At 38.3% G+C, this 23011-nt stretch overlaps 1 protein-coding gene across 1 annotated transcript in view; it reads left to right on the top strand.

Moving 5' to 3' along the window:
• Positions 1 to 1369: 1369 nt before the first annotated feature.
• Positions 1370 to 23011, top strand: part of Dhx15 (DEAH-box helicase 15) — a 39841-nt gene continuing 18199 nt past the window's right edge. Inside the window, exons 1-5 of the mRNA XM_028765234.1 lie at positions 1370 to 1635; positions 7370 to 7805; positions 11183 to 11376; positions 20079 to 20238; positions 21319 to 21537. Coding sequence (XP_028621067.1) covers positions 1565 to 1635; positions 7370 to 7805; positions 11183 to 11376; positions 20079 to 20238; positions 21319 to 21537 — 1080 coding nt within the window. The 5' untranslated portion in view covers positions 1370 to 1564. The remainder of the gene's footprint in view (positions 1636 to 7369; positions 7806 to 11182; positions 11377 to 20078; positions 20239 to 21318; positions 21538 to 23011) is intronic.

Raw genomic sequence — 23011 nt, 5'->3', positions numbered from 1 at the left:
TTCTCTCTTTCTTTCTTTCTTTCTTTCTTTCTTTCTTTCTTTCTTTCTTTCTTTCTTTCTTTCTTTCTTTCTTTCTTTTTGGTTGTTTGTTTGGTTTGGTTTTTCGAAACAGGGTTTCTCTGTGTAGCCCTGGCTGTCCTGGAACTCACTCTGTAGACCAGGCTAGCCTCGAACTCTCGAACTCAGAAATCCGCCTGCCTCTGCCTCCCAAGTGCTGGGATTAAAGACGTGTGCCACCACAGCGCGGCAAATGTGTAGCCCAGCCTGGCCTCTAACTCGTGATCCCCCTGCCTCTGCCTCTTTCAGCAAATCCTACCGGCGTGCGCCACCACAACCGGCCCAAAGAGAGTCATGACATGAAGTGATACCCTATGTCTGAGCTGATCCTTAGACCTCTTTCTCCCACACTTCTAGAAATGAATGTAATTGAGCAAGCACATAGGCTAAAGGGAGAAAGATACACAACCTCTTAAGTGTCACCTTGCCTCAGCAACTTGCCATTACAGTGGAGTCTTAGTGGATGAGCTATTTGTTATTTTCCATCAGTCTAGGTGATCACATCTATAAAATGTCTTTCAGGGTTCATTCTACTAAGGAACACAGCAACTAGGCATGCTGGGGCACGCTTCTAATCCCAGCACCGGGAGGCAGAGACCGCGCCTAATCTCTGAATTCCAGGCTAGCCTCTTCTACAGAGCGTGTTTCAGGACAGCCAGAGCTACACAAGAGAAACCATGTCTCGAAAAACCAAACCAGACCGGACCGGACCGGACCGGACCAGACCAGACCAAACCAAACCAGGACAAAGATAGAGCTAACATCTCCGAGTGTCTAATGTGTACACACAAACGGGGAAAGACTAAAGCAGAGGATTGGAGGCAAAATAAGGTGTCCAGTACAATTAGCTCACCTATAGCTTGAATAAATAGATGTTATCTGTTCAGGGGTAAGTGGACAAAACGAGTCACATAAGTTAACATTTTTCTCACCGCTACTGGGTACCTGGCGAAAGAAATGCGAATTCTTGTTCTGGAGTTATAAAATAATTGTATCCTGCTCTGCCACTTACCAGGAGTGTGACCTTGTTTTCTTAACCTTCCTGAGCTTCAGACCCTAAAAGCAAAAGTAAATACACAGCTAGATAGATTTCCTAAATAGGACTAGGGCTTTTTCAACTTTCCGAACGAACTCCAGGCGGCAAGTGAACAGCTTGAGTCGCGTCTCAGTCCTTAGCAGCCGCTAAGTTCACTGCTACGAGAAGGGAGGAGCCCGCGGGGCGCAGAGCCATTCAGCCAATCGCACAGCAGGCGGGACAGGAGTTCCCGCCTCCGGACGGCGTGCGCGCGCACCACGCCGGCACGCCCGCCGCGGAGGCGCGCGCGCAGGCCCTGCCCTCGTCGCGGCCGCCATTTTAGCTCCTGGTTCGGGCCGCACGGAGCGGGCTGTGGTGGCGGGAGGGGTGGGGGTCCCCGCGAGCTGAGCAGCGGGCCTCTTCTGTGTGGATCCGGCTGCTGGAGTCTCTCTTCTTCCTTCCTTTCTAAGCGTCCTCTCTGGGAGTGCGAGGATGTCCAAGAGGCATCGGTTGGACCTGGGGGAGGATTACCCCTCCGGCAAGAAGCGTGCGGGGACCGATGGGTAAGACAGGCCGGGGCGGCTCGGGCTTTGTTGGCTTGTGGCGGGGAGTAGGCCCGGCAGCCGAGTCTTTGTCTGCCATCGGCCGGCTGGGGCGCGGGCCGAATGTGTGCGTCCAGGGCGAGAGGCCTGTGGTGGCCACGAGGCCGCGGGCGGCGGGCGTGAGGAGCGGGCCGCGAGGCCTCGGTGCTCGCGTGAGGCCCGCAGCCGAGGAGAGCGGCCGGAACCGGGTGGCCAAGGGCACTGCCCCATGGGCGGCCCCGGGCGGCGGGAGCTGTCTACTTGGGGATAGAGGCGAGCTGACCTCGGGGCACACTGTTTGGCGGGAGACGGAGGGCCTCCTTCCATTGAGGCACTTCCGAAGAGGCCGTTGCTAACTTCCGCCCTCTGCCTACCCTCCAGCCATCTCCTTTATTTCCTGCTTTGCTTAAAAACCGGCCTTGCTAAGCATTACTGTGGTAGGCCTGTGAATATATGAATTCCCCCTCCACTCTGTAAGTTATTTCTGTCTTCTCCCCACTTTGAACGCACTTTTCAAAAAGTGATCTTAAGCATGTTTGAACAAACAACACCCACGTGCAGATTGAGAAATGCTTACAGCGATTCTTGGTCTGGCAGTTTGGTTCCTTAGACTTTGGCAAAGACGAGGCATTTAGCATGTAAACAGTTGTATTATCATTTTCCAGTTTTTATCTTTCACAGTTGATATTTAAAATGTGCTTTTGTTTATATTCCTACTCTCCTATTATAAGTACTGGTATGTTTATACTTAGGCAGTACGGAGGTGTTTGGTTAATTAAAAAAGTATATCCACAGAAGTCCGAATGTCCAAAACTGTTGTATGATTTTATCATTTTCTTATGTCCGGTGATACCGATTCTCTGTCAAGTCAGATATGTGGTCTCTTGAGTTTTTGTTAACAGAGAGTCCTTTGGTATTGATTTATAACTACCAATGTGAAGGAAGTATAGTTCAGTATAGGATGTGTTCAGATGCTCTCCTTAGATTGAAATATTGACTATGGAAAGCAGGTTTGCTGTGTTTTGATTGTGTAGATTTTTTTTAAGCTTGTAATACCAAGCATTGTAATAATGCAACATCCCCAAAATTCCAAATGTTCGTATTTGAGATTGGTCAGTTCTTAGGTAGAAACACAGCTCATAAATATTCTCCAAGGGGGAGCAGAGTTACAGTGAGCTTTTCCATAGTTTATAGTGGCATCTAGAATTCTTTTTTTCTCAACACAAAACTTATTACTGTAGTTAGGCATTAGCACCTGTCACAATGCCATTTATATTGGCTTGGTAAAGTGGGAACTTCTGTGAAGTAAAGTGAATGTCACATTTGCCTAAGATGCAACTAATTTCCCTCTTTAGAGGTCACATTGGAATGAACATTGTGAGATAGTTCTTGCAGTGTTTTTTGTGTATATGTTCACTACTCAATTCGGTTAGTGCCTCCTTTACAGTGATTATGGTGAATTCTCTTACAAAACATATGACATTGGTAAAATGGTCTTTGGGTATATCATAGTAGCTTCATGTTTCCTCTGAATATTTCATATTTGTCAGTAAGTACAGGAGAGTTCAGTTGTACAGTAATTCCTTAACTTCTAGAGATTCTGGAGGGCAGTTTTTGCAGTTTCCTAAGTTTTTTGAGTACCTTTTCTTACAGAACTGGTGTTCTTTAGCAATGAGTTTATATAGTATTTGTGCTTCGTGTGTTTTTTGTTTTTCCTTCCTCACTTAGTTTGAAGGCACTTTTGACTGCCAGGTATCCTTTGCTTCCCTCCCTCCTGCCTTCCTTCCCTCCCTCCTGCCTTCCTTCCCACCCTCTTTTGCTCTTGTTTAGTGTATTTGACAGCATAGGTTTGTTCATTTTGTCACCCCAGCTGTCACGAGAGCCTGCTGTCTCCATTCCAGCACTTTTGAGTATATGACTTTTGGGTATATCACCACTGCTTGTGTGGCCAGCAGAAGAAAACATGGAGTCAGTTACTTCCTTTTGACCACGCTGGCCCCAGAGAGTCAACTCTCAGTCTGAGCCGTCTCACCAGCTCCGGAAAAATCTGAGAAGGACATTTTTTTTCTAATGGTTCTTAGTATTCCTGATCAGAACTTGTAATTATGATTCTTTGTAGGTAGAAGTGAGTATCCTTATGTATGCATGTTAATGCATATGCTTAAAAGTTCTGAAAGTGAGACTGTCAGAAAAAAGTAATGTTTATATAAAATACCTGAAGTGATAACTAGTTTCCATCCTTATTAGCAGTATACAGTGCCTGTTATTCCAAGTACAATTTAAACTGAAACATAAGTAGTAACCAATGTTTGTTTGTTCTTTTCAGATAGTCCAGGCAACATTACATGTATTAGCTTATTAAATGTCTTTAGTTCCTTTTCAAAAGCCACAGCTTGCGTGTGAGCAAGGAAACACTGTTAATTGTCAGTGTTGACAAAGTGCTACTTAGAGCACTTTTTCTTTCCTTCTTTCTTTTTTTCCTGCCTGTTTTCTCCCTTCCTCCCTCCTTCTTCTTCCTCCTCCTTCTTCTTCTCCTTTTTTTTTTTTTTTTTTTTTTTGGTTTTTCGAGACAGGATTTCTCTGTATAGCCCTGGCTGTCCTGGAACTCACTCTGTAGACCAGGCTGGCCTCGAACTCAGAAATTCTCCTGCCTCTGCCTCCCAAGTGCTGGGATTAAAGGCGTGTGCCACCACCACCCAGCTCGCTCGCTCGCTCCTTCCTTCCTTCCTTCCGTCCTTCCTTCCTTCCTTCCTTCCGTCCTTCCTTCCTTCTGTCCTTCCTTCCGTCCTTCCGTCCTTCCGTCCTTCCGTCCTTCCGTCCTTCCTTCCTTCCTTGAGACAGCATCTGTCTACATAGCCCTGGCTACTAGAAGAAACTCACTATGTAGACCAGGCTGGCCTCCAGGTCACAGATGTGAGATCAGCCTGCCTCTGCCTCCTGAGTGCTGGGACTAAAGGCGTGTAACCACCACAACTGGGATTGTTTTTATTTTTAAAAAAATTAAAAGCATTGTTTCAACTAGAAAATTTTTATGAACAAAACTTTTATAGTTAGAAGTTCCCGTATAAGCAAGACAATGTGTATATGGACATATCTATATGTGTATACAAAGTGGAGAGGTTATGACCCAGTTAACAGACTTTTTTTGTACCATCATAATTCAGAGTAGCCAGTGTGAACTGCAGCAGCATTCCTAGGCATTGCAACAGTTTTCTGCATATTCCTAGATGTTTTCTTGATAGTTCATAGTTTTTCCACTTTACCGAGTAGTGAGTGTTAGGCCTTTGCTGTGGTTTTGCAACTGTGATTGCTATGGCCCCCTTTTTAATTTAAATTTTCACTTAACTGATTAGCAAATCTTCAAGTTTTACATTGTATTTCTTTCTCTGCAATAGTAGTGAAGCTGTAGGTGAAATGTGTCTTGGAAAAAGGTATGTGTTAGTATAGGTATTAATTTATCACATAACATTACATGACCTGCTAGGCTTTGTATCTCTCTTTCCCAGAGTTTTGTTGCTTTGGAAAGGTTATGTCTTAATTATCTTGGTAGTATGGATGATACTTATTAAATTTCTTTTTGGCTTTCCTAATATGGTAATAAGTATAGACATGAACCCTTTTAAAATTTTCTGTGTGTGTGTCCATTTGTTTGAGATGGGGTTCTTACTGAATTTGAAGCTGACTGTTCCAGCCAACTCTCAAGATTTGTCTGTCTCCCCTCTTACTAAAACTGGGGATACAAGCACCACAAGGCCATGCCTGGCTTACCTGGGGCTGAAGATTTGAACTCAGGTTCTCTAGCTTTCACTGGACCACTAGGCCTGAAGGGTATATCTAGTCCTTGAGCTATTTGAGTTTGTATCCTTCCTTTATCCTTATTTTGAGGTGCTATAGAGCCCAGTTAAGGAGTGCCTAGACAAGAAACAAAATAAGAAACAAAGGTGATGGTTGAGATGTATTTCAGAGATAGGCTTAACTTGTGAAATTTTTGAGACTTCATTTTGTATTTCTTCTTTTCCCCTATTTTTCTTTCTTTTTATTAGATGAAAAGAGTTCAAAGCTTTTTTTTTTATTGAAAATAGATTAACATGTAACACATCCTGACCATAGTCCCTGTGGTTCTGTGTGACATAGTTCTGTGTGTGTGTGTGTGTATGCATGTGTGTCCTTATTCCACCCCTTACCTATATACTTTTAATTATTTTGGGTTTAGGTTGGCTTGTGAGGCTTTATTTAGTTTCTTGTTTGAGGAGATGTGTGTGTATTTGTTGTGGGGTTTCGGTGTTTTTTTGTGGCAGGGGAGAAGGTTAGTTTTGATCCTTTTAGACAGGGTTTCTCTGTTGGCCTGGCTGTCCTGGAACTCTCTGTAGACTAGGCTGGCCTTAAACTCACAAAGATTCATTCACCTGCCTCTGCCTCCCAAGTGCTGGGATTAAAGGCGTGTGCCACCAGCACTCGCTTTTTAATTCTGTAATGGGTAGACATTAGAATGAAAGAAGAGAAGTCACAGGCTAGTGAGGGTTTTCTTCACTGTAAGATTATATGGAATAGAATCTCATATATTAAGAATAAGATTGGATAAAGTTATCAGTTTACTACTACTGTGGCTGAACCATTCTCACACAGCGCTGTGTTTAGTTAGCATTTTAGCTGTGTTCTCTTTAAGGTCTTTACTGTTGCTCCCCCATTGGACTGTGCTCTTCCTTGCTTTGCTATATTGATGCTTAGGTCACAGGAAATGGACTTTATGTGTTGTAAGTAAAGAGCAATGACAAGTTTAGGGGTTTGTTTCTGTCAAATCTCCATATTGCCTCATTATTTTGGTCTGGGTCCCAAAACCTGTGGCAACTTATGGTGTATGAGTTGTTGTGAAGTAAAGTCAGAATGAGTGAGTAAACAGGTTTCTTCCGTCAGTAACTACTCAGACCACTTTCAGATGCAACTCAAAGCCGTACTGTTTGTCTTCTATTATAAATTGTTTTAAAACTACTCCATTAGGAATATCTGTAGTAGATACCAGAAATGATTGCTTAAATAAGTTCAGAAAAGTGGATTACTTAGTTTTTAAAACAATTCTGTATTTTGTGAACATTGTTTTTTAATTTGACTACATTTCATTTTGATTGATCCAGGTCTGTAGATCTACAAGGAACTCACAGAGATCCACTTGGCTCTGTCTCCCAAGTGCTGGGTTCTTAAAGGTGTATGCCATCATACCCAGCTTCAGGTGTTTTTTTGTTTTGCTTTTTGTTTTTTAATTACATTGCGTTTTGTGTTTAGGATGTGTCCTGAGTATTGAATTAAGGCTTGTCAGACTTGGGAGCTGAGCCATTTTGATGGCCTGTGGTTCAGTTCTTAGTGTTGTCATGCTTAAGGTTTTAGAAAGATGGAACTAGAGACTTTTTGTAGCAAAGAATATCTATGCCGTACATGAAGAATCTGGTCATAATTTCTTTTTCTTTTTTTTTTTTTTTTGGTTTGGTTTGGTTTGGTTTTTCAAAACAGGGTTTCTCTGTGTAGCTCTGGCTGTCCTGGAACTCACTCTGTAGACCAGGCTAGCCTCGAACTCTCGAACTCAGAAATCCGCCTGCTTCTGCCTCCCCAGTGCTGGGATTAAAGGCGTGCGCCACTACCGCCCGGCTTGGTCATAATTTCTAATAACTAATTGAGATATGTTTTTAAAATCATACTGAATTCTAAATTTTTCTATTTCTAGGAAAGACCGTGAAAGAGATCGGGATAGAGAGGACCGATCTAAAGATCGTGACCGTGAACGTGATAGAGGAGACAGAGAGCGGGAGAGGGAGAAAGAAAAGGAAAAAGAATTGAGAGCTTCTACCAACGCCATGCTTATCAGTGCTGGATTGCCACCTTTAAAAGCTTCTCATTCAGCTCATTCGACCCACTCAGCTCATTCAACACATTCTACACATTCTGCCCATTCAACACACACTGGACACGCAGGACACACATCACTTCCACAGTGCATTAATCCATTCACCAACCTGCCCCATACTCCTCGATACTATGATATTCTAAAGAAACGACTGCAGCTCCCGGTTTGGGAATACAAGGATAGATTTACAGATATTCTTGTTAGACATCAGTCATTTGTACTGGTTGGTGAGACTGGGTCTGGTAAAACAACACAGGTGAGTTGTTAAATTCCACGGCAAATAAATGTTATGTTCATGTTTAAACTAAACTAAATGTGCTGATTGTGTCTTGGTAGTCCTTTTTCATTGTCTGTCAACTCATTTCTAATTGTCTTGTCTTACAGAGTACCTTGAAGAGTAGTACTTTGATGAGCACTTTTTAGTGACTTTAAGGGTGTGATTCAAGTAGAGAGTGTTTAGTTTTTTCCGAGTCCACATAGGAAAATAATTGGTATGGTCTCATCTTGTAAGTATGGCAGGAATAATTTCCAACACATTTTACCTCAGGGACAATACAGACTTTGAAATGCAAAGTTTTCTAGTGCTTGAGTAGAGAGATCTGAACAATTGGAGTAGTTGTTGCTACTTCAAGTATTTGTTAAAATTTTGAATTATGTGAATAGTGTTAAAAAAAATTGAAATTGCCAGTCATGATAATGTATACCTTTTAATTCCAGCATTTAGGAATCAGGTAGGCAAGCCTCTGACTTCAAGTTCAGTTTATCTGTATAATGAGATCGTGACTCCCAAGAAGAAAATGATTAGGAATGCTACAAAGTGTGGCTGTGACCTGCATCCGTCTGCCTTCAGTATAGTACTAAACACTGTTAAAGGTGTCTCATCAGGTGCCCACAGGTTTTGAACATGAACAAGCCATTACTTGATCATGTTGATAGACATGCAGCCTGTTTATACAAAAAAATATAAATTTTGTATCTTATTGGATCTATTTATGTGTGTATGTTTGTGTGTGGATGTACCCATGCCATAGCATTTGTGTGACAATCAGAATAACGTAACAAAGTTATTGTTCATCCTATGGGTATTGAAGATTGAACTCAAATTGTCAGGCTTAATGGACAGTGCCTTTAACTCACCTAGTTGACATACCAACCTTAGGCTTTGTTTAATGACTTCAGGGACATGTATGTTTGTAGATTTTGAAATGGCCAGATTTATTGTAGTTGTGCTACATGTAGCCATATAGCCCTTGTTTCCTCATGGAGCATCCGTAAACTGTTTGGTTATATCCCTGAGCTTGAATTCTGTTAATCTGATGGTTGAAAGTAGTACTTGTGGGCTTAATAGGCACTTGGAAAGCCATCAGTTAAAAGAGTTTCATTTTGACTACAAAAGTTGCTGGACATGGTAGAAAATTTCTAAAATGCCGGAAAATACTGAAATTAACTTAATAACTGCCCATTTCAATATGCAAAGATAAAAAGCATTTATTGGTTTATTTCATTTTTATGAATGTAGGGTAAACATTTAAAATTGACATGCTGCTAAGCAAGTACTCTACCATTGAGCTGTTCAGACTCCCTCTACCCTGCCTCCCCTTTTTAAAGGAAGGATCTTGCTATGTAGTCTGTCTAGGCTTGTTTCTAGTTTGCTATATCCTCCTGCTTGAACCTTAGGTGTGGACCACTGTGTCTGGCTTAGGATTTTTTAAAAATTATGTACTGTATATCAAAATTGAGTATTTCATAGAGTCATTTTGATATTGTAGCAACCAAAAATATTAAAAGACTTAATTGAGGGGCAACTTGATGTTAATAAGAACTCAAACTTTTAGCTGTGGATGGTGACACCTTTAATTTCAGCATGTGGGAGGCAGAGGTAGGCGGAGTTTGAGGGCAGTTTGGTCTACAGAGAGAGGCCCTGTATCAAACTCTCAACTTCTAAATTTAATGTGTTGAACTCTTTTTAAAAAGAGTCATAAGAATGTAGCTTTAACTTTATTAATGCCAGTAGAATTTTAAATTATTTCAGATGCTATTAACAATCTTTGTGTAGTTAGTATTTTTGGAAAGTCAGACTATATGTATTTTTCATGTGTCTTTCCATTTGAAGGGTATTTTTTAGTTTGCATTGTGCAGTTGGACAGACATATAAAGAGAACCAAGTGCAATCTATCAGGGAGGACACTAGAATTGGGAGTGGGAATATGTAAACTACATACCTAGAAAAGTTTTGTCTGAAAAATTTTTTGTGGGGGAAAAATGCAAGTTTATACAAGATGGTTTTCACTAGGAATTAATACGTAAATCTATTACTTTCTCATTAATTATTTTAAAGAGTACAAAGAACTTCTAAAAGTTTGAGATCTGCCAAATTAACCAAAATGAAATTAAGTCATTCATTTCATTGGAATCGATTTTTTTTTAATCTGAACAGTTTTAAGAATTAAGGGGCTAACTGTTCCTTTAATCTGCTAGTCAGTCCTTTGAATCATCACTTTTTTTTTTTTTTTTAAGGGTGGTTGGTGAAATGAAGGTAGATCCTTAAAGCTTTCCTAGAGAAGTACTATAGGTCTGTTGGTTCCCAGAGCTAGGAAGATAGTGTTATTTAGTCAGTCGTTTTCTTCATTGAGGCCCTTGAAGATATGTACTATTTTCTTTGGAGAAACAGTATAATTGTCTCCGCTTTGATTTATTTGTTGATAGAGCCCAACTTCAAAAGTAAAAGTAATCTACTAAATTATATAACAGTGTATTAGCCAGCATTTCTCATCAGATGTCCTCATACAAATACTGAGATCCAAGCCCTCTGCATTCTTTAGCATTAGAATCTGTTGAGGATTTCAGAAGCTTTGATGAGACAGGTCTAAGTGCTTTAGTGGAGGATTCTTACTGAAGGTTGTGAACATTGACATCTTCCTAGTCTTTTCAGTTAAATGGGCAGAGAACCCAAACCATGAGAGAAGCCCTCATGTCTACCTACGTAATAGGCCACCATAATGACCACCTTGAGCTTCACATTTTCTTTTCCCTCTTTTCCTTGGCTGTTGTTCTCAGTCCTTTTGATCTTGAAGGTGGCAATTTTGAGAACTTAACTTTTAAGATGGTATCTTAGGTACTGTCACCATGCATAGTGTTGCTCCTGAGGGAAAAGTTAACAGTGTTACGATGACCTTTTGATGGTTTGCAATTTATATGTTACGAGTGCCTATTTATTACAATTAAAAATGTGATTTTCAAAAGTATACATTGATTATACTATACATACAAATACACATATAAAATATAAAATACATTACATTGTACTTCTGAGACTTAAAATTCTTTAAAGGATAGAATTTAAGTTGGATGTTGTTTCTGTTGCATAGAAAATACTAACGGGTACAGCTGTACTGCTGAGCGTATTGAGCATAGTCTGAGTGGACCTTGTCTTCCTGGGAGTGTAATTATGTTACATCCATGTTGTAGATGACCCCTTCTGGCTTAGAGTGTTCATGTTATTGTAACCTGACTCCTAACTTCTTTGCATAATTGAATTTTATTTTAAATAATGACAATCAGATAAAGTATTAGATACATACAGTTTGTATGCAGGCAGAGTACAAATAATATAAATGTGAAATTATTTCATAGATACCACAGTGGTGTGTGGAGTATATGCGGTCCTTGCCAGGACCCAAAAGAGGAGTTGCCTGTACACAGCCCAGGAGAGTGGCTGCAATGAGTGTGGCTCAGAGAGTTGCTGATGAGATGGACGTAATGTTAGGCCAGGAAGTTGGATACTCCATTCGATTTGAAGACTGCAGTAGTGCAAAAACCATTCTTAAGTAAGTACTCTTACCTTTAAAATGGATACTACTCTAACTAGGTTTCTTTCCTTAGTTAAAAGAGTTTTAAAATACAATGAAGCAGGCATGCTAGGTGACGTTTTGTTGATTTTTTTTTTCTTTGTGGTAATATATTTAGCTCTTCAATAGAAATTCTGCTTCAGTTTATTTGTGAGGTGCTGTATCATCTGAAATGTTACTAGTAGCATAAAATGTGGTGTTTGAGATTGTTCAGTTGAATGTGATAAAGGGTAAAAATGTTAGTAAAAGTTACTTTTAGGACAAATGATATGTGGGTGGGATATTATTTGTTTATGGGTAAGAGAAATTGTGTAGTTCTTGCTCTGTGTGAGTTCATGGAGGAATCTTGTTCTGTAATAAAGTATTTATACCACCTCAAGATCCTACTTCTTTATACCTGCTATATTCTTGACCATTTTGAGTCTTGTAATTTATTTATGTAATTGTTCTCTTTGTCTTACAGCTAACATTCTGCTTAAGTAGTGATATTTGTTGTCCAACAAATCTTTTCCTGTTGATTTGATGCATCCACATTTTTAGGCCATTTAGTCAATTTTAGAAATAACTTGGTCACAGTGCAGTTTTCAGTTGTATTGTAAAAATAGAACTTGGAATACATGGCCAGTGACTTGAACCTGTGGTGTGGATGTGCCCTGTAATAAGATAAATGAGATTAATTGGATTAGGAAAAATTGTGTAGTAGCATAGTATGAGATAGTATCGCCGGGCAGTGGTGTCGCACACCTTTAATCCCAGCACTTGGGAGGCAGAGGCAGGTGGATTTCTGAGTTCGAGGCCAGCCTGGTCTACAGAGTGAGTTCCAGGACAGCCCGGGCTACACAGAAACCCTGTCTAGAAAAAAAAAAAAAGATAGTATCCACCATCTTCAGCCTTCTGATTCATCCATATTTGAGCATTGATCTTAAATATTACATTTCTGTTTTTGAATATTTACCATATATCTTTTTTAAAATTTATAACTTAAAAAACAATTCTTAAATTAGAATATCCTATTACTTTTTAGCTAATATTTCACTTTTTGAAAAATAATTCTTGGGTGTTGTTTCATTTGAACTTCATAATTTTTTAACAGAAGTTCAACTATAAAATACGAATCAGCTTATATTTTTTACTTTTAAGGGATGTATTTTTGGCTTAGATCTTAATTTTCATTGAATATAGGACATTATCTGTGATTTGAAATTATAGTATAATTTACTATATTTATATAAAATCAGCTCTTAAAAAAATCTAGACGATGTAGATATCAAGGACTTGAAAATGCAGATTTTTTTCTCATCTCTAAAAGGAGTATCTTTTCAATGTTTGATTATGTACCAGATTTTTCTCAGCTACAGTTAAAGGGATAAAACAGTTTGGATTTTTGAAAAAGTTATAAGCCATATTAATAGCATTTGTGGTAGAAAGTAGTGGAAGGATAGACTTTCAAAAGATGAATCCTGTGTAAGACTCATTCTGTTTATGGAGAATAACAAACATACTAGTTCAAAGTGAAAGTATTTTTGGCACTGTCATTTTCTTATTAAGCAGCTCTCAGAAATGGTAATTAAGCTTTAAAAAATTATTCTAGATAAGGTAAGTTTATTGGTATTGTACAATCCGTTTACTATACATTAAAACTAATCTGGCATTGTTAACGGAATTGGAAATGGGTGTATTTATTTTCTTCAAGGAGAGAAAAATTGTAATGCAAGTCTTAGTAGGAAGAGTGCTAGTGGTAGTTTTAATTGATAGGACTGCTTCACCAAGAAGCGTTGTAAAAATCCCTGGATATATTTACATTAACTCACTGAAAATCCAGATAGTAAAAGCTGGTAAAGCCTTAAACTGAAGGGCAGTTATGTATTGAGTAGGAAGAATACATGTGTAGACAGGTCTTTACCCTGCATTAGCTATTTTTCTGTCTAGAAATTAAAGTGTTTATATATTCATCAAATAGTCAAAGGAACTTTTAATACAAAAGGATAGTAGAGAAGACTGAATTTTAAAGATTTTTCTTGAATATCTCAAAATTTAGACAGTTTGAGGCTACATTTGTGTGTCTATAAATTAGGCCTATATAGTATCCATAATATATTTTCAGTGTTTGAGATGCATTAAATTCTACATTAGATATTGTGCTGTTTGCAGAGGATTTGATCTTGTACAAATTAGTCAACATGAAAATTATGAAAAAAATTTGGACATAGCATCAAGGAAGCTAATGAAACAGTCTAGTCTGAAAAGTAGTGGGTTAGGGATAAATGCCATTGTGACAGTCATGTCAGAACATCGTGACTGATCATGATGTTTGGAAGAAGACATGGATTTGTAATACCATTGCTATGGATTGAAGGATTTCTTAGTATGAATTGTAACAAATCAAAGAAGATTTCTCAGTTTATTTTCAGGGAACAGATGACTTTGGAAAGGGAACAATTTGATATTCATGTCTGTAGAAAAAAGTATTTTGGAATTGACTTTGTAGCTAATGTTACTGGTAGTTGAGGTGATAAGACTTTCCTCCGGCTACACAATAAAAGTAGCTTGATATTGAGGGAGCCCAGCTATTTACTAGGAAATACTCAATACTTTAGCCATTAAACAGTGCTTTATATAGTAGACAATATAACAAGCAGTAAATTAATCTGGTTTTAGTAGTAAGAAGTTAATCTGGTTTATGTCTATCAAGAGCAAATATAAATACAAAGTTTCAGATATATGGAAGAATAACTTAAGGATTCACATGTGATGGAGAAATTGGTTTCTTGGTGGTGTTGTGGAGTCTAACCCAGGACCTTATGCTTGCTAGGCAAGTAAGTGATTTAAAGTGAGCTGTGTTTCAGTCTTGTCGAAGATCAGTTTTGGTCTAAGATCCAGTTGAAGCAAACAGAAAGATTCGGATATTGGGTGAAAGAATTCCAGGCTTATGAGATAACCCCCCCTCTTTTTTTTTTTTTTTTTTTTTTTTTTTTTTTTTTTTTTTTTTTTTTTGTTCCTAAGGGTTAGCTTTTAAGCCTTTAAATACATAATTTGTGTGTTAGTTTGAGCATGGTCAAACATAGCACATGTGTGAGTATATATCAGAACAAGTTGTGGTTCTCTCTGTTGTGTGTGTGCATGCTGTTTTGAGACAGGGTCTCTAAATCTATAGACCTACCTGTCTTTCCTTTTGCTCTAGAGATTAGGATTGCCTAGAACTGATTTCTGCCTGAGCTTCTTGGCCATGTGGAGCAAGTTAATTTTTTTGCTTTAGAAAGTACTACAGTTACTTTTTTTTTTTAAATAAAACGTTTTAAGCATTGAACAAACTTAAATAAGCATTTTTATGCCAGATTACTTTAAGTTATTAGAGAACTAGATTATGGACACAGTGTAAGATCATAGGTAGCATTTTTAAACTGTCTTGCTTAGTGGAGCTACAAATTTGGGACAGAATTGGAGTCCATCTCCTTTGCTTGCCTTGTATGTGGTGAGTTCTTCCCTTCTCCACTTATTCTGAGGAAGTCAAAGGGGCAGCAGAGGAATGTGAAACTTGTGACTACAAGAATCTTGATGAATGTTTAGCAAAATTAAGAAAAGGGCAGATTCAGTAAAGACCTTTCTCTGACATCTTCTTTAAGGTTCTGTAGATGAAGCAGAGCATGGGGATCTAGTGATTTACGTACTTTCCTTTCACTCTGAGTCTGTTTGCTTATCTGATTAACTTTAGTTTTGGGATTTTAAAGGAGACTCCGTCTGGAGTTGGTATGTAAAACAAAGTATAGTTTTGGAGGGATATGCGCTTGTTTTGTTGACTGAGAGTTTGTTCTGAGAGTGCTGAGAGTTTTGTCTGGTACATAATTGGAGGACAAGCTGCTAGGAAGCCAAGGAAAGGTAAGACGAGGGCATGGCTGAAGTACTGACAGGGAAAATGAACGGCAGTCGTGAACTTCATTGTATAAACTGTTCCACGTAAAGTTTGAAGGAAATACATTTTTAACAAATATTTTTATACAATCTAGATTTAAAAATTTGTAGAATTGTTTTAATATCAAAGATAGACATTCTTTATAGGCAAGAAGATGAAAGCCACCAAAAGATAACTACCAAGCAAAATACAAACACTAAGTAAGGATTTTGGTGTAGGGAACATTTAAGGTTGGCACCCAGAGGATTATGATGTACTACCTGGCAAATTTAATACAGAAGTGCTAACTGTATAAGAATTTAAAGTCTGGAGCAATAGCCAACAGGGCACAGCAACTTAACAGATGGGGAGTTTGAGAACCACAATCTAGGGTCTTGAGTTGGGTCTCAGCCCTATTATTAGGGCTATTATCAAAGGAAAGGGCTGATAACTGCCTCGAGGATTCTGAGTATGTTGATCTGTGTACAGTCATTGACAGATTAACAGTGTGTAGTCAACATGGCTAACATTTGCTGCTGCTGGTAGTGGTCGTACATTTCCAGCTTGATACATTGTAGAATCTTACTAACCTAATCAAACTAATCTTAGCTTTAGTTTGAATGAAAATGGTTTCCATGGGAGCAAATATTTCTGGACTGTTTGGGAAGGACTCCCTCAAGGAGTGTTTGAGGAGGTGTGTCACTAGGGTGGGTGGGTCATTGTCTATTTCAAGCCTCCCAAACTTTGAGGTGATTAAGAAAGATTTGAGCTACTGCTTTAGTACCTTGCCTGCTGCCATCCACTCTGCCATGATACTCATGGACTCACCCTCTGAAACTGAAAGCAAACCTCCAAAAAACTTAAAAGTCGTCTTGGTCTTGGTGTCTTCTCACAATAATAGGAAAGTAACTGGTGTCTACCAGCTAAACTAATTTAAAAGCTTAGGAAAGCAATGTAATTGAATTACAGTTGAGGAAGGTTAGCAAGAATTAAAATTTGATGTTTATCATTGTGGAATGAATGTAGGCAAATACCCTTAGGGCTGGAGATAAGAGGTTTTTACAGGTCTGCTACTACTTTAAGCCACAATTGAACAATTTAAAAGTAATCTATAGTAGTAAGCACCATTCTTACTGAATGAAGTATAGTGTGTAAGCTAAAAGGTTTAGTTTGATCTTTGTGTTATTAGGCTGGGGAGTAAATAATTGCTTAGTTGAGTATTTAAACAGCTGAGTGAAATATTGTTACTTTTCAAGTGGAATCATTTCTTTTAAATCTGTCTGTAGGCAATGTTCTGTACCACTTATGGAGGTCAGAAGTAGGTTTACAAGGGAAATGCTTTTTGCCCCCTGCAAATTGAGTTCTATTGACTTTTATCAATGTAAGCAAACTTGATTATCTACTTATTTCTAATATCTATGCAGTTGCAAAAAATTACTTGTGGAAGGCTCGCTTAGTTTGCACAGTGCCAGTGTTTGAGAAAATACTGCATAGAAATTACAACCTTAGCTTTCTGTCATGTTCTGGGGGCAAAGAGTATTGCCTGCCAAATTTAGAGTTGGAGTTCTGAAAGTATTTAAAAATAATTTGGTTTTTGTTTGTTTACTGTTAAATTTTTAGGCTTTTTCTTGATTAGGTCCCTTAAATTTGAAGCATAGGCTAAATATATTTGACATAACAAAACTGGTGTGTTTGGGTGTCTGGGCTAAACATTTCGGCCACGAATGAATGTGTATGTATGTGTCCATGTGTCACAAAGGGGTTTGATGTTTCCTGGTTTGTGCTCTGTTTGTTTTATTAGAACAATAAGGTACTTAAAATACTGTGTATTTCAGTTTTAGATGAGCACCACATAGGAGTAACTTACATACAGTTTATTGGTCTATGTTATTTGTATATATTTGTTGAAAAAATACTTAAGCTAGGTTAGTGTTATTCAACAATTCTGACTTTTTGTTTATTTTATGTTGCTTAAATTTATTAAGTAATTATGATTGGAAGCCTGTTCAAGTTACTTGTACTATGCCAGCTTTGCGACTTTCTTATAAATTGAGATACATCTTAGGATCAGTGGAAGTCTTGTAATTGATAAGAGTTTAGTGTTTGTCATTTTCTGTGAAGATTTGATACTGATCTAGTTTTGTATCATTTTAAATACATAGTGTGAATTTTTGGAAATAATGGACAATTAATATGCTAGTTAAAGTGCTTTCAGAAATACAGGGTTTCCTATTGAAAGACTAGCAATTGATAGTTTAGCAATGTGTAGAAACAGTCCTGAGGTATAATGGGTATTTGAGCAAATATTGTTGAAATAAGAACCACTTCTTTCATGTCCCCCTAAAAGTTAAAACAAGAGTTTTGTGTACCTAAGGTATTTATTTACATTTACTTTGTCACTTGGATTGCCTAGCTCATGTTAGTAACTCATCTGAAAACAATAATTGCAAAATGCTCTCAATAAGATGAAAAATTTCAAGGCATCTATAAGCCATAGTGTGGCTTATCAGGTACCAGGCTGGATTGCTAGGACATTTAGTCATTGTTTATTGATAGTGATTTTTCTTTTATCTTCTTAAAATAAAATCTTGGAGTTGATTCCAGAAATGGTGATGGTTTATTTTGAAAGGAACACTGTAGAAACACAGGCTGTATAAATGGAGACCAAGTATGATACATGATAACTCTTGACAGCACTTGAGAGTCCAAGCCAGCCAGAACTATATAATAAGTCCTTGCCTCAGAATTGACTCACACGCGTTTAGTGAAGGTGTACTTGTTTGCCAAATGTTTTAATAAGTTTAGAATTACTCTTAAAGAGTAAATAAAGAGATGGGATCACTATGTTGTATGCTGAACTTAACAGCTCCAATAGATGGTATAAACTGTAGTCAGTTGGTTTATGAAAGATTAGGTATGGTTAGATTTTAGGACAAAGAACCAAAATTAAGTCATAAATAATGGCTTCAGATTTTTGTTATGCCATTTACATTTCTAAATACAATAATGAGCATTTATTTAACGGAGCATGAACTGAGACGGTAGCATTTTAAGACATGCTATGTTTTTGTCCAGGTGCCAAACTTAAGGATAGTTGTTGTGTATTAGTGACAGCAGTGACCAGAGTGGAATGGACAGGAAATGGCTGACTTATACAATGTCCTATAAACCACCCTTGATCTGATGCTGACTCTACATGGTTCCTTCTGTAATGGTTGAATTCCGTATTAACTGCCTTCTCTGAAACCTTCCTTCTAAGCCTGGTTTTTGTTTGTTTGTTTTTTGAGTCATTTAGTTTGATGTCGTTTGCTTTTGATTTTACATCTAAGTGTCAGCATTCTCATGGTGCTGATGCTGTCGGTTATTCCCAGAGCCTTTATGAATGAGCTCATACTGTCCTTTAGGTCATTTCATTTGTGGTATTGATGAGGGATAGTAGACTTGTGTGCTGTTAGCTATTGTTAAATTTTTGCCTTAAAAAATTTGGGTTTCCATCTCCACCCAACCTAAAAAGGGGGGACTTCTGCTCCTAGACCAAGCAGAGAGGGGCCACCCAGAACCCCCTCTGACAGGCGATCTGAATTCTTGCTTAGGCTGCGAGGCTAAGCACTGCAAGGGAATATCAATAAAAGATAAAAATATCTATCTGGGTTCCCTGAGGGACAAGCCTGACTGCATAGGGGTTGATGTCAAAAGTATCCCCTCTCTAGGAAAAAAACATCGGGACGGGTATGGCCCTCATGCGTCACTGGACAACGACAGGGGGACCGGAGCCATTACAAGGTCCCCTTCAATTACTGGAGGTCAGGCCTCTATCCCCGCCTTCGAAAGTTTAGAATTGCCACAGCCCTTCTATACTTAGAGAAGGGAGGAGATGTCAGGGGCAGCCCTGCTTACACACTGTAGGCCTAAAATCAGCCATAGGCCTAAATTCAGCAGTGGGCCTGTCATACTTGTATACTAACACCAAGTCTTGGGTCTCAGTGGAAGAACATTGAAACAGATGGCTATAAGCTAATGTTGACGGGCAGCTTTTGTGGAAATTTAAAAGCCTGAGTGGTCATGGACCTTGTAAATAGATAGCCTTGGCAGATAATACCAGCTTAGATGGGGACAAGCAAGTCACGGTGACTTGTCCCCTGAACCTTTACCCAGCTGATATCCGGTTCTGAAGATATCTGTATTCCCCCTGAGCACCCACACTCCAGTGTCATTCCCCTCCCAACTTCCTGCCTTTCTGTGTTTATACCCCTGTGTGAATTAATTATGATTTGAGAAAAAATTTAAAAAATTTAAAAAAAAATTTGGGTTTCATTCTACCCCCTAAATGTACATTTTTGCATGTAGTAATATTTTAGTGGTGCGATGGAATGGAACAACTTAAAATGGTTTGTTTATTGGCTTGTTCTAAATTTTTTTTGTTTTTTTTAGGGGGGGCAGATGGGGAAGGGTTCAAGACAGGGTTTCTCTGTGTAGCCCTGGCTGTCCTGGAACTGACTCTGTAGACCAGGCCTTGTTTTGTTTTGCTTTGTTAGGAATTTTTTAAAGCATTTAAATGACAAATTTAGTTTTAGCGTTTGTGGGAAACTGTGTGATCATTCTATGCCACAATTGGGAGTTGAATGATGTTTCTCATATTGTAGTATTTGGTAAAATTTTTATGATAATACAACTTTTTAGTGTCTCTTTAAACTGTTTGAAAGCTTAATTTTTGCAGTTTTTTACTTATGTTAGGATAACTAGTTTTAAAATTATATAGATGAGTTTTGACTAACGTTGTGTTTGATCATAGGTATATGACTGATGGGATGCTACTTCGTGAAGCCATGAACGATCCCCTCCTGGAGCGTTATGGTGTGATAATTCTTGATGAGGCCCATGAAAGAACATTGGCTACAGATATTCTCATGGGTGTTCTAAAGGAAGTTGTAAGACAGAGATCAGATTTAAAGGTGAAGAAATAACTTTTTAATTTTTAAATGTGTGTTTGTGTATGCATGTGTAGGAATGTGTTCATAACTGTGGGTGCTTGAAGAGGCCAGAGGCACTAAATTCCCTAGTATAGTAACATGGTGGGAATACACAGGACCATCATCCCCAAAGAAACCTTTTTTTTTTTTTTTTTTTTTTTTTTTTTTTTTTTTTTTTTTTTTTTGAGACAGGGTTTCTCGATCTGCTAGCCCTGACTCTCCTGGACTTGCTTTGTTGACTAGGCTGGCTTTGAACTTGAAGAGATTTCCCTGCCTATGCCTCCTGAGTGATGAGATTAAAGGCATATGCTTACTTACAATCTTGTAAAAACCCTGTGCCTTGCTAGCCAGCCAGCCTAAAGACCCTAGCATTTTTTAGATTTTAAAAATAGCTGTGCCTAATTTAAGGCAAATTCCTGTTTGATCTCTTGGATTTTATTAATAATGTAATATATTAATTACATTAATAAAATGTAATTGTATCATTTAACAGCTCTTTACTTATGTTGTGTATAATGAGTATACATAGGCTCTATACACATTTTACTTATATATTCTAGTATTTAAAAATTAAATAACTCAACTGCATGTTATTCCTTTCTATATTTTCTTTTTGTTTTTTAAAAACAGGTTTTACTTTCTAACCCTGGCTGACCTTGAACTCACACAGTGATCCACCTACTTCTACCTCGTTTTGAATGTTAGGGTTTAATGTATGTACCACGACAACACTGGCCTGTATTTTTAATGTTTCTTTAAAGACTGTCTTCCCCCCCCCCCCCCAGGGGTGGGGGTGAGACAAGGTCTCACTATGTACCTCTCGCTGTCTTGAATTCATTGTATAGACCAGGTTGGCCTTGAATTCAGATGTGCCTGCCTATGCCTCCCTAGTTCTGTTCTGGGATTAATAGTGACATACACCATCACACCCAGGTTTCAAAGCTGTCTTTATAACTGATAATATGTACTTAATAGAACAGTAACTACTTTTTCTCCTTTGAGATTATCTAGAAATCTTTAGAGATAAAGCTTCAAAAGTAATTTTCTGTTTTCCTCCTATAGGTTATAGTTATGAGTGCTACACTAGATGCTGGGAAATTCCAGATTTACTTTGATAACTGTCCTCTCCTAACTATTCCTGGCCGAACACATCCTGTTGAGATTTTTTATACTCCAGAACCAGAGAGAGATTATCTTGAAGCAGCAATTCGGACGGTGATCCAAATACATATGTGTGAAGAGGAGGAAGGAGACCTTCTTCTTTTTTTGACTGGCCAAGAGGTATCATCATTTGCTTTATGTAGTTTTTATGTAGAAATGTCCATTAGCTAGCAACTCTGAACTTTTCATGACCAAGGCTGGCCATATTTTTCTCATCTCAGTCCTTCCAAGTTTTCAGTGTAATTGTTTGAATATATGCAATATTTAACCACTTCCTTTTGTATATCATATTTAATGGGGTGCATCTTTAAAGGGTGAAGAAAAGTATACAATTGAAATGGTAGATGTTTGTAAATTCCTTTAAATATATGGATGCCTTTTACAGTAGAAGGTCTGAGTCCTATTCTAGAATGTCTTAAGTATGGTCGGTAGATTTCTAGGTTAAAGGAAGAAAATTTGCTCTAAAATAAGTTCAGGTTTCTGTTTGGTTTTTGAAATGAGTGAAGTTTAAGGGGAAATATGGTATCTGCAAGCTCCTTGGGTCATTTAAGATGTGGAGTTGCTTTTCCAGAGGAGTGTTTTATTGTCCAAAAGATCCCCACTATGATACATAGCGATGCCTAAACTGTTGTGGAAAATTGAATCTTATGCATACTGAAGGCATGCCTCACTGCAGCAAAATCTCTTTTTATTGTGTCCAACTCCTGTAGAATTGTTAGTTAGGTGATATTTTGGTAGATGCTATTCACTTAAGAGATATGAATTTGGGATAATTTTTTTAATCCTGGTATGGGGGGGGTGTTTTTTTTTCTGAAATTGTCCTTATGGTTTGTATCTTTGGACATGGTTTTCTTAAATACTATTTATATTGTGAGTTTTGTGTTCTCAGATTCCTGTGCATTGTTGGACATTTGTCAGCATCCTAGCCTTTCCATATTAGATACAGCAATACTTTTTAGTCATAACCAGCAAAGACATTTAGATATTGCCAAATGTCTTGGGGAAAGGTATTTGTAAATTCTTTTCCTGCAGAGACATTCCCTTAGTTCTTTTGTGAGCTAAGGTGTGTTGAAAATACAGTTTTCTAGTCTTCCCTCTTTTGATACTACTCAGTCTCTTTTTTTTTTTTTTTTTTTTTTTTTTTGGTTTTTCGAGACAGGGTTTTTCTGTGTAGCCCTGGCTATCCTGGAACTCACTCTGTAGACCAGGCTGGCCTCGAACTCTAGAACTCAGAAATCCGCCTGCCTCTGCCTCCCAAGTGCTGGGATTAAAGGCGTGTCCACCCGGGACTACTCAGCCTTTTATACAGTTAAAGTGGAAGATTGTCCGTAAAACTTCTGAAAGACTGTATTAATTGCTTTTTAAATGGCATGTAAACATTATTCATGCTCTAATCGTTGAAGCTAATACTTAAGGGTATTCATTTTGTCCTCTTGTGTTTGGTCTCTACAATTTCTAACTTCCTCTTGACTTAATCTACTCTCATGAGGCGTATTTGAATGGTATTGGAAGTTTCAGCTGATCTCATGGAGAGAACCAAACAGGCTTTTTTTCTGAGTCAGCTTAGTGTAATTTTCATTTCATTCACTGGGGA

The sequence above is a fragment of the Grammomys surdaster genome, unplaced genomic scaffold (assembly GCF_004785775.1).
Source record: "Grammomys surdaster isolate TR1022 unplaced genomic scaffold, NIH_TR_1.0 150, whole genome shotgun sequence".
Taxonomy (NCBI): domain Eukaryota; kingdom Metazoa; phylum Chordata; class Mammalia; order Rodentia; family Muridae; genus Grammomys; species Grammomys surdaster.
This window is presented reverse-complemented; position numbering and strand designations above follow the sequence as displayed.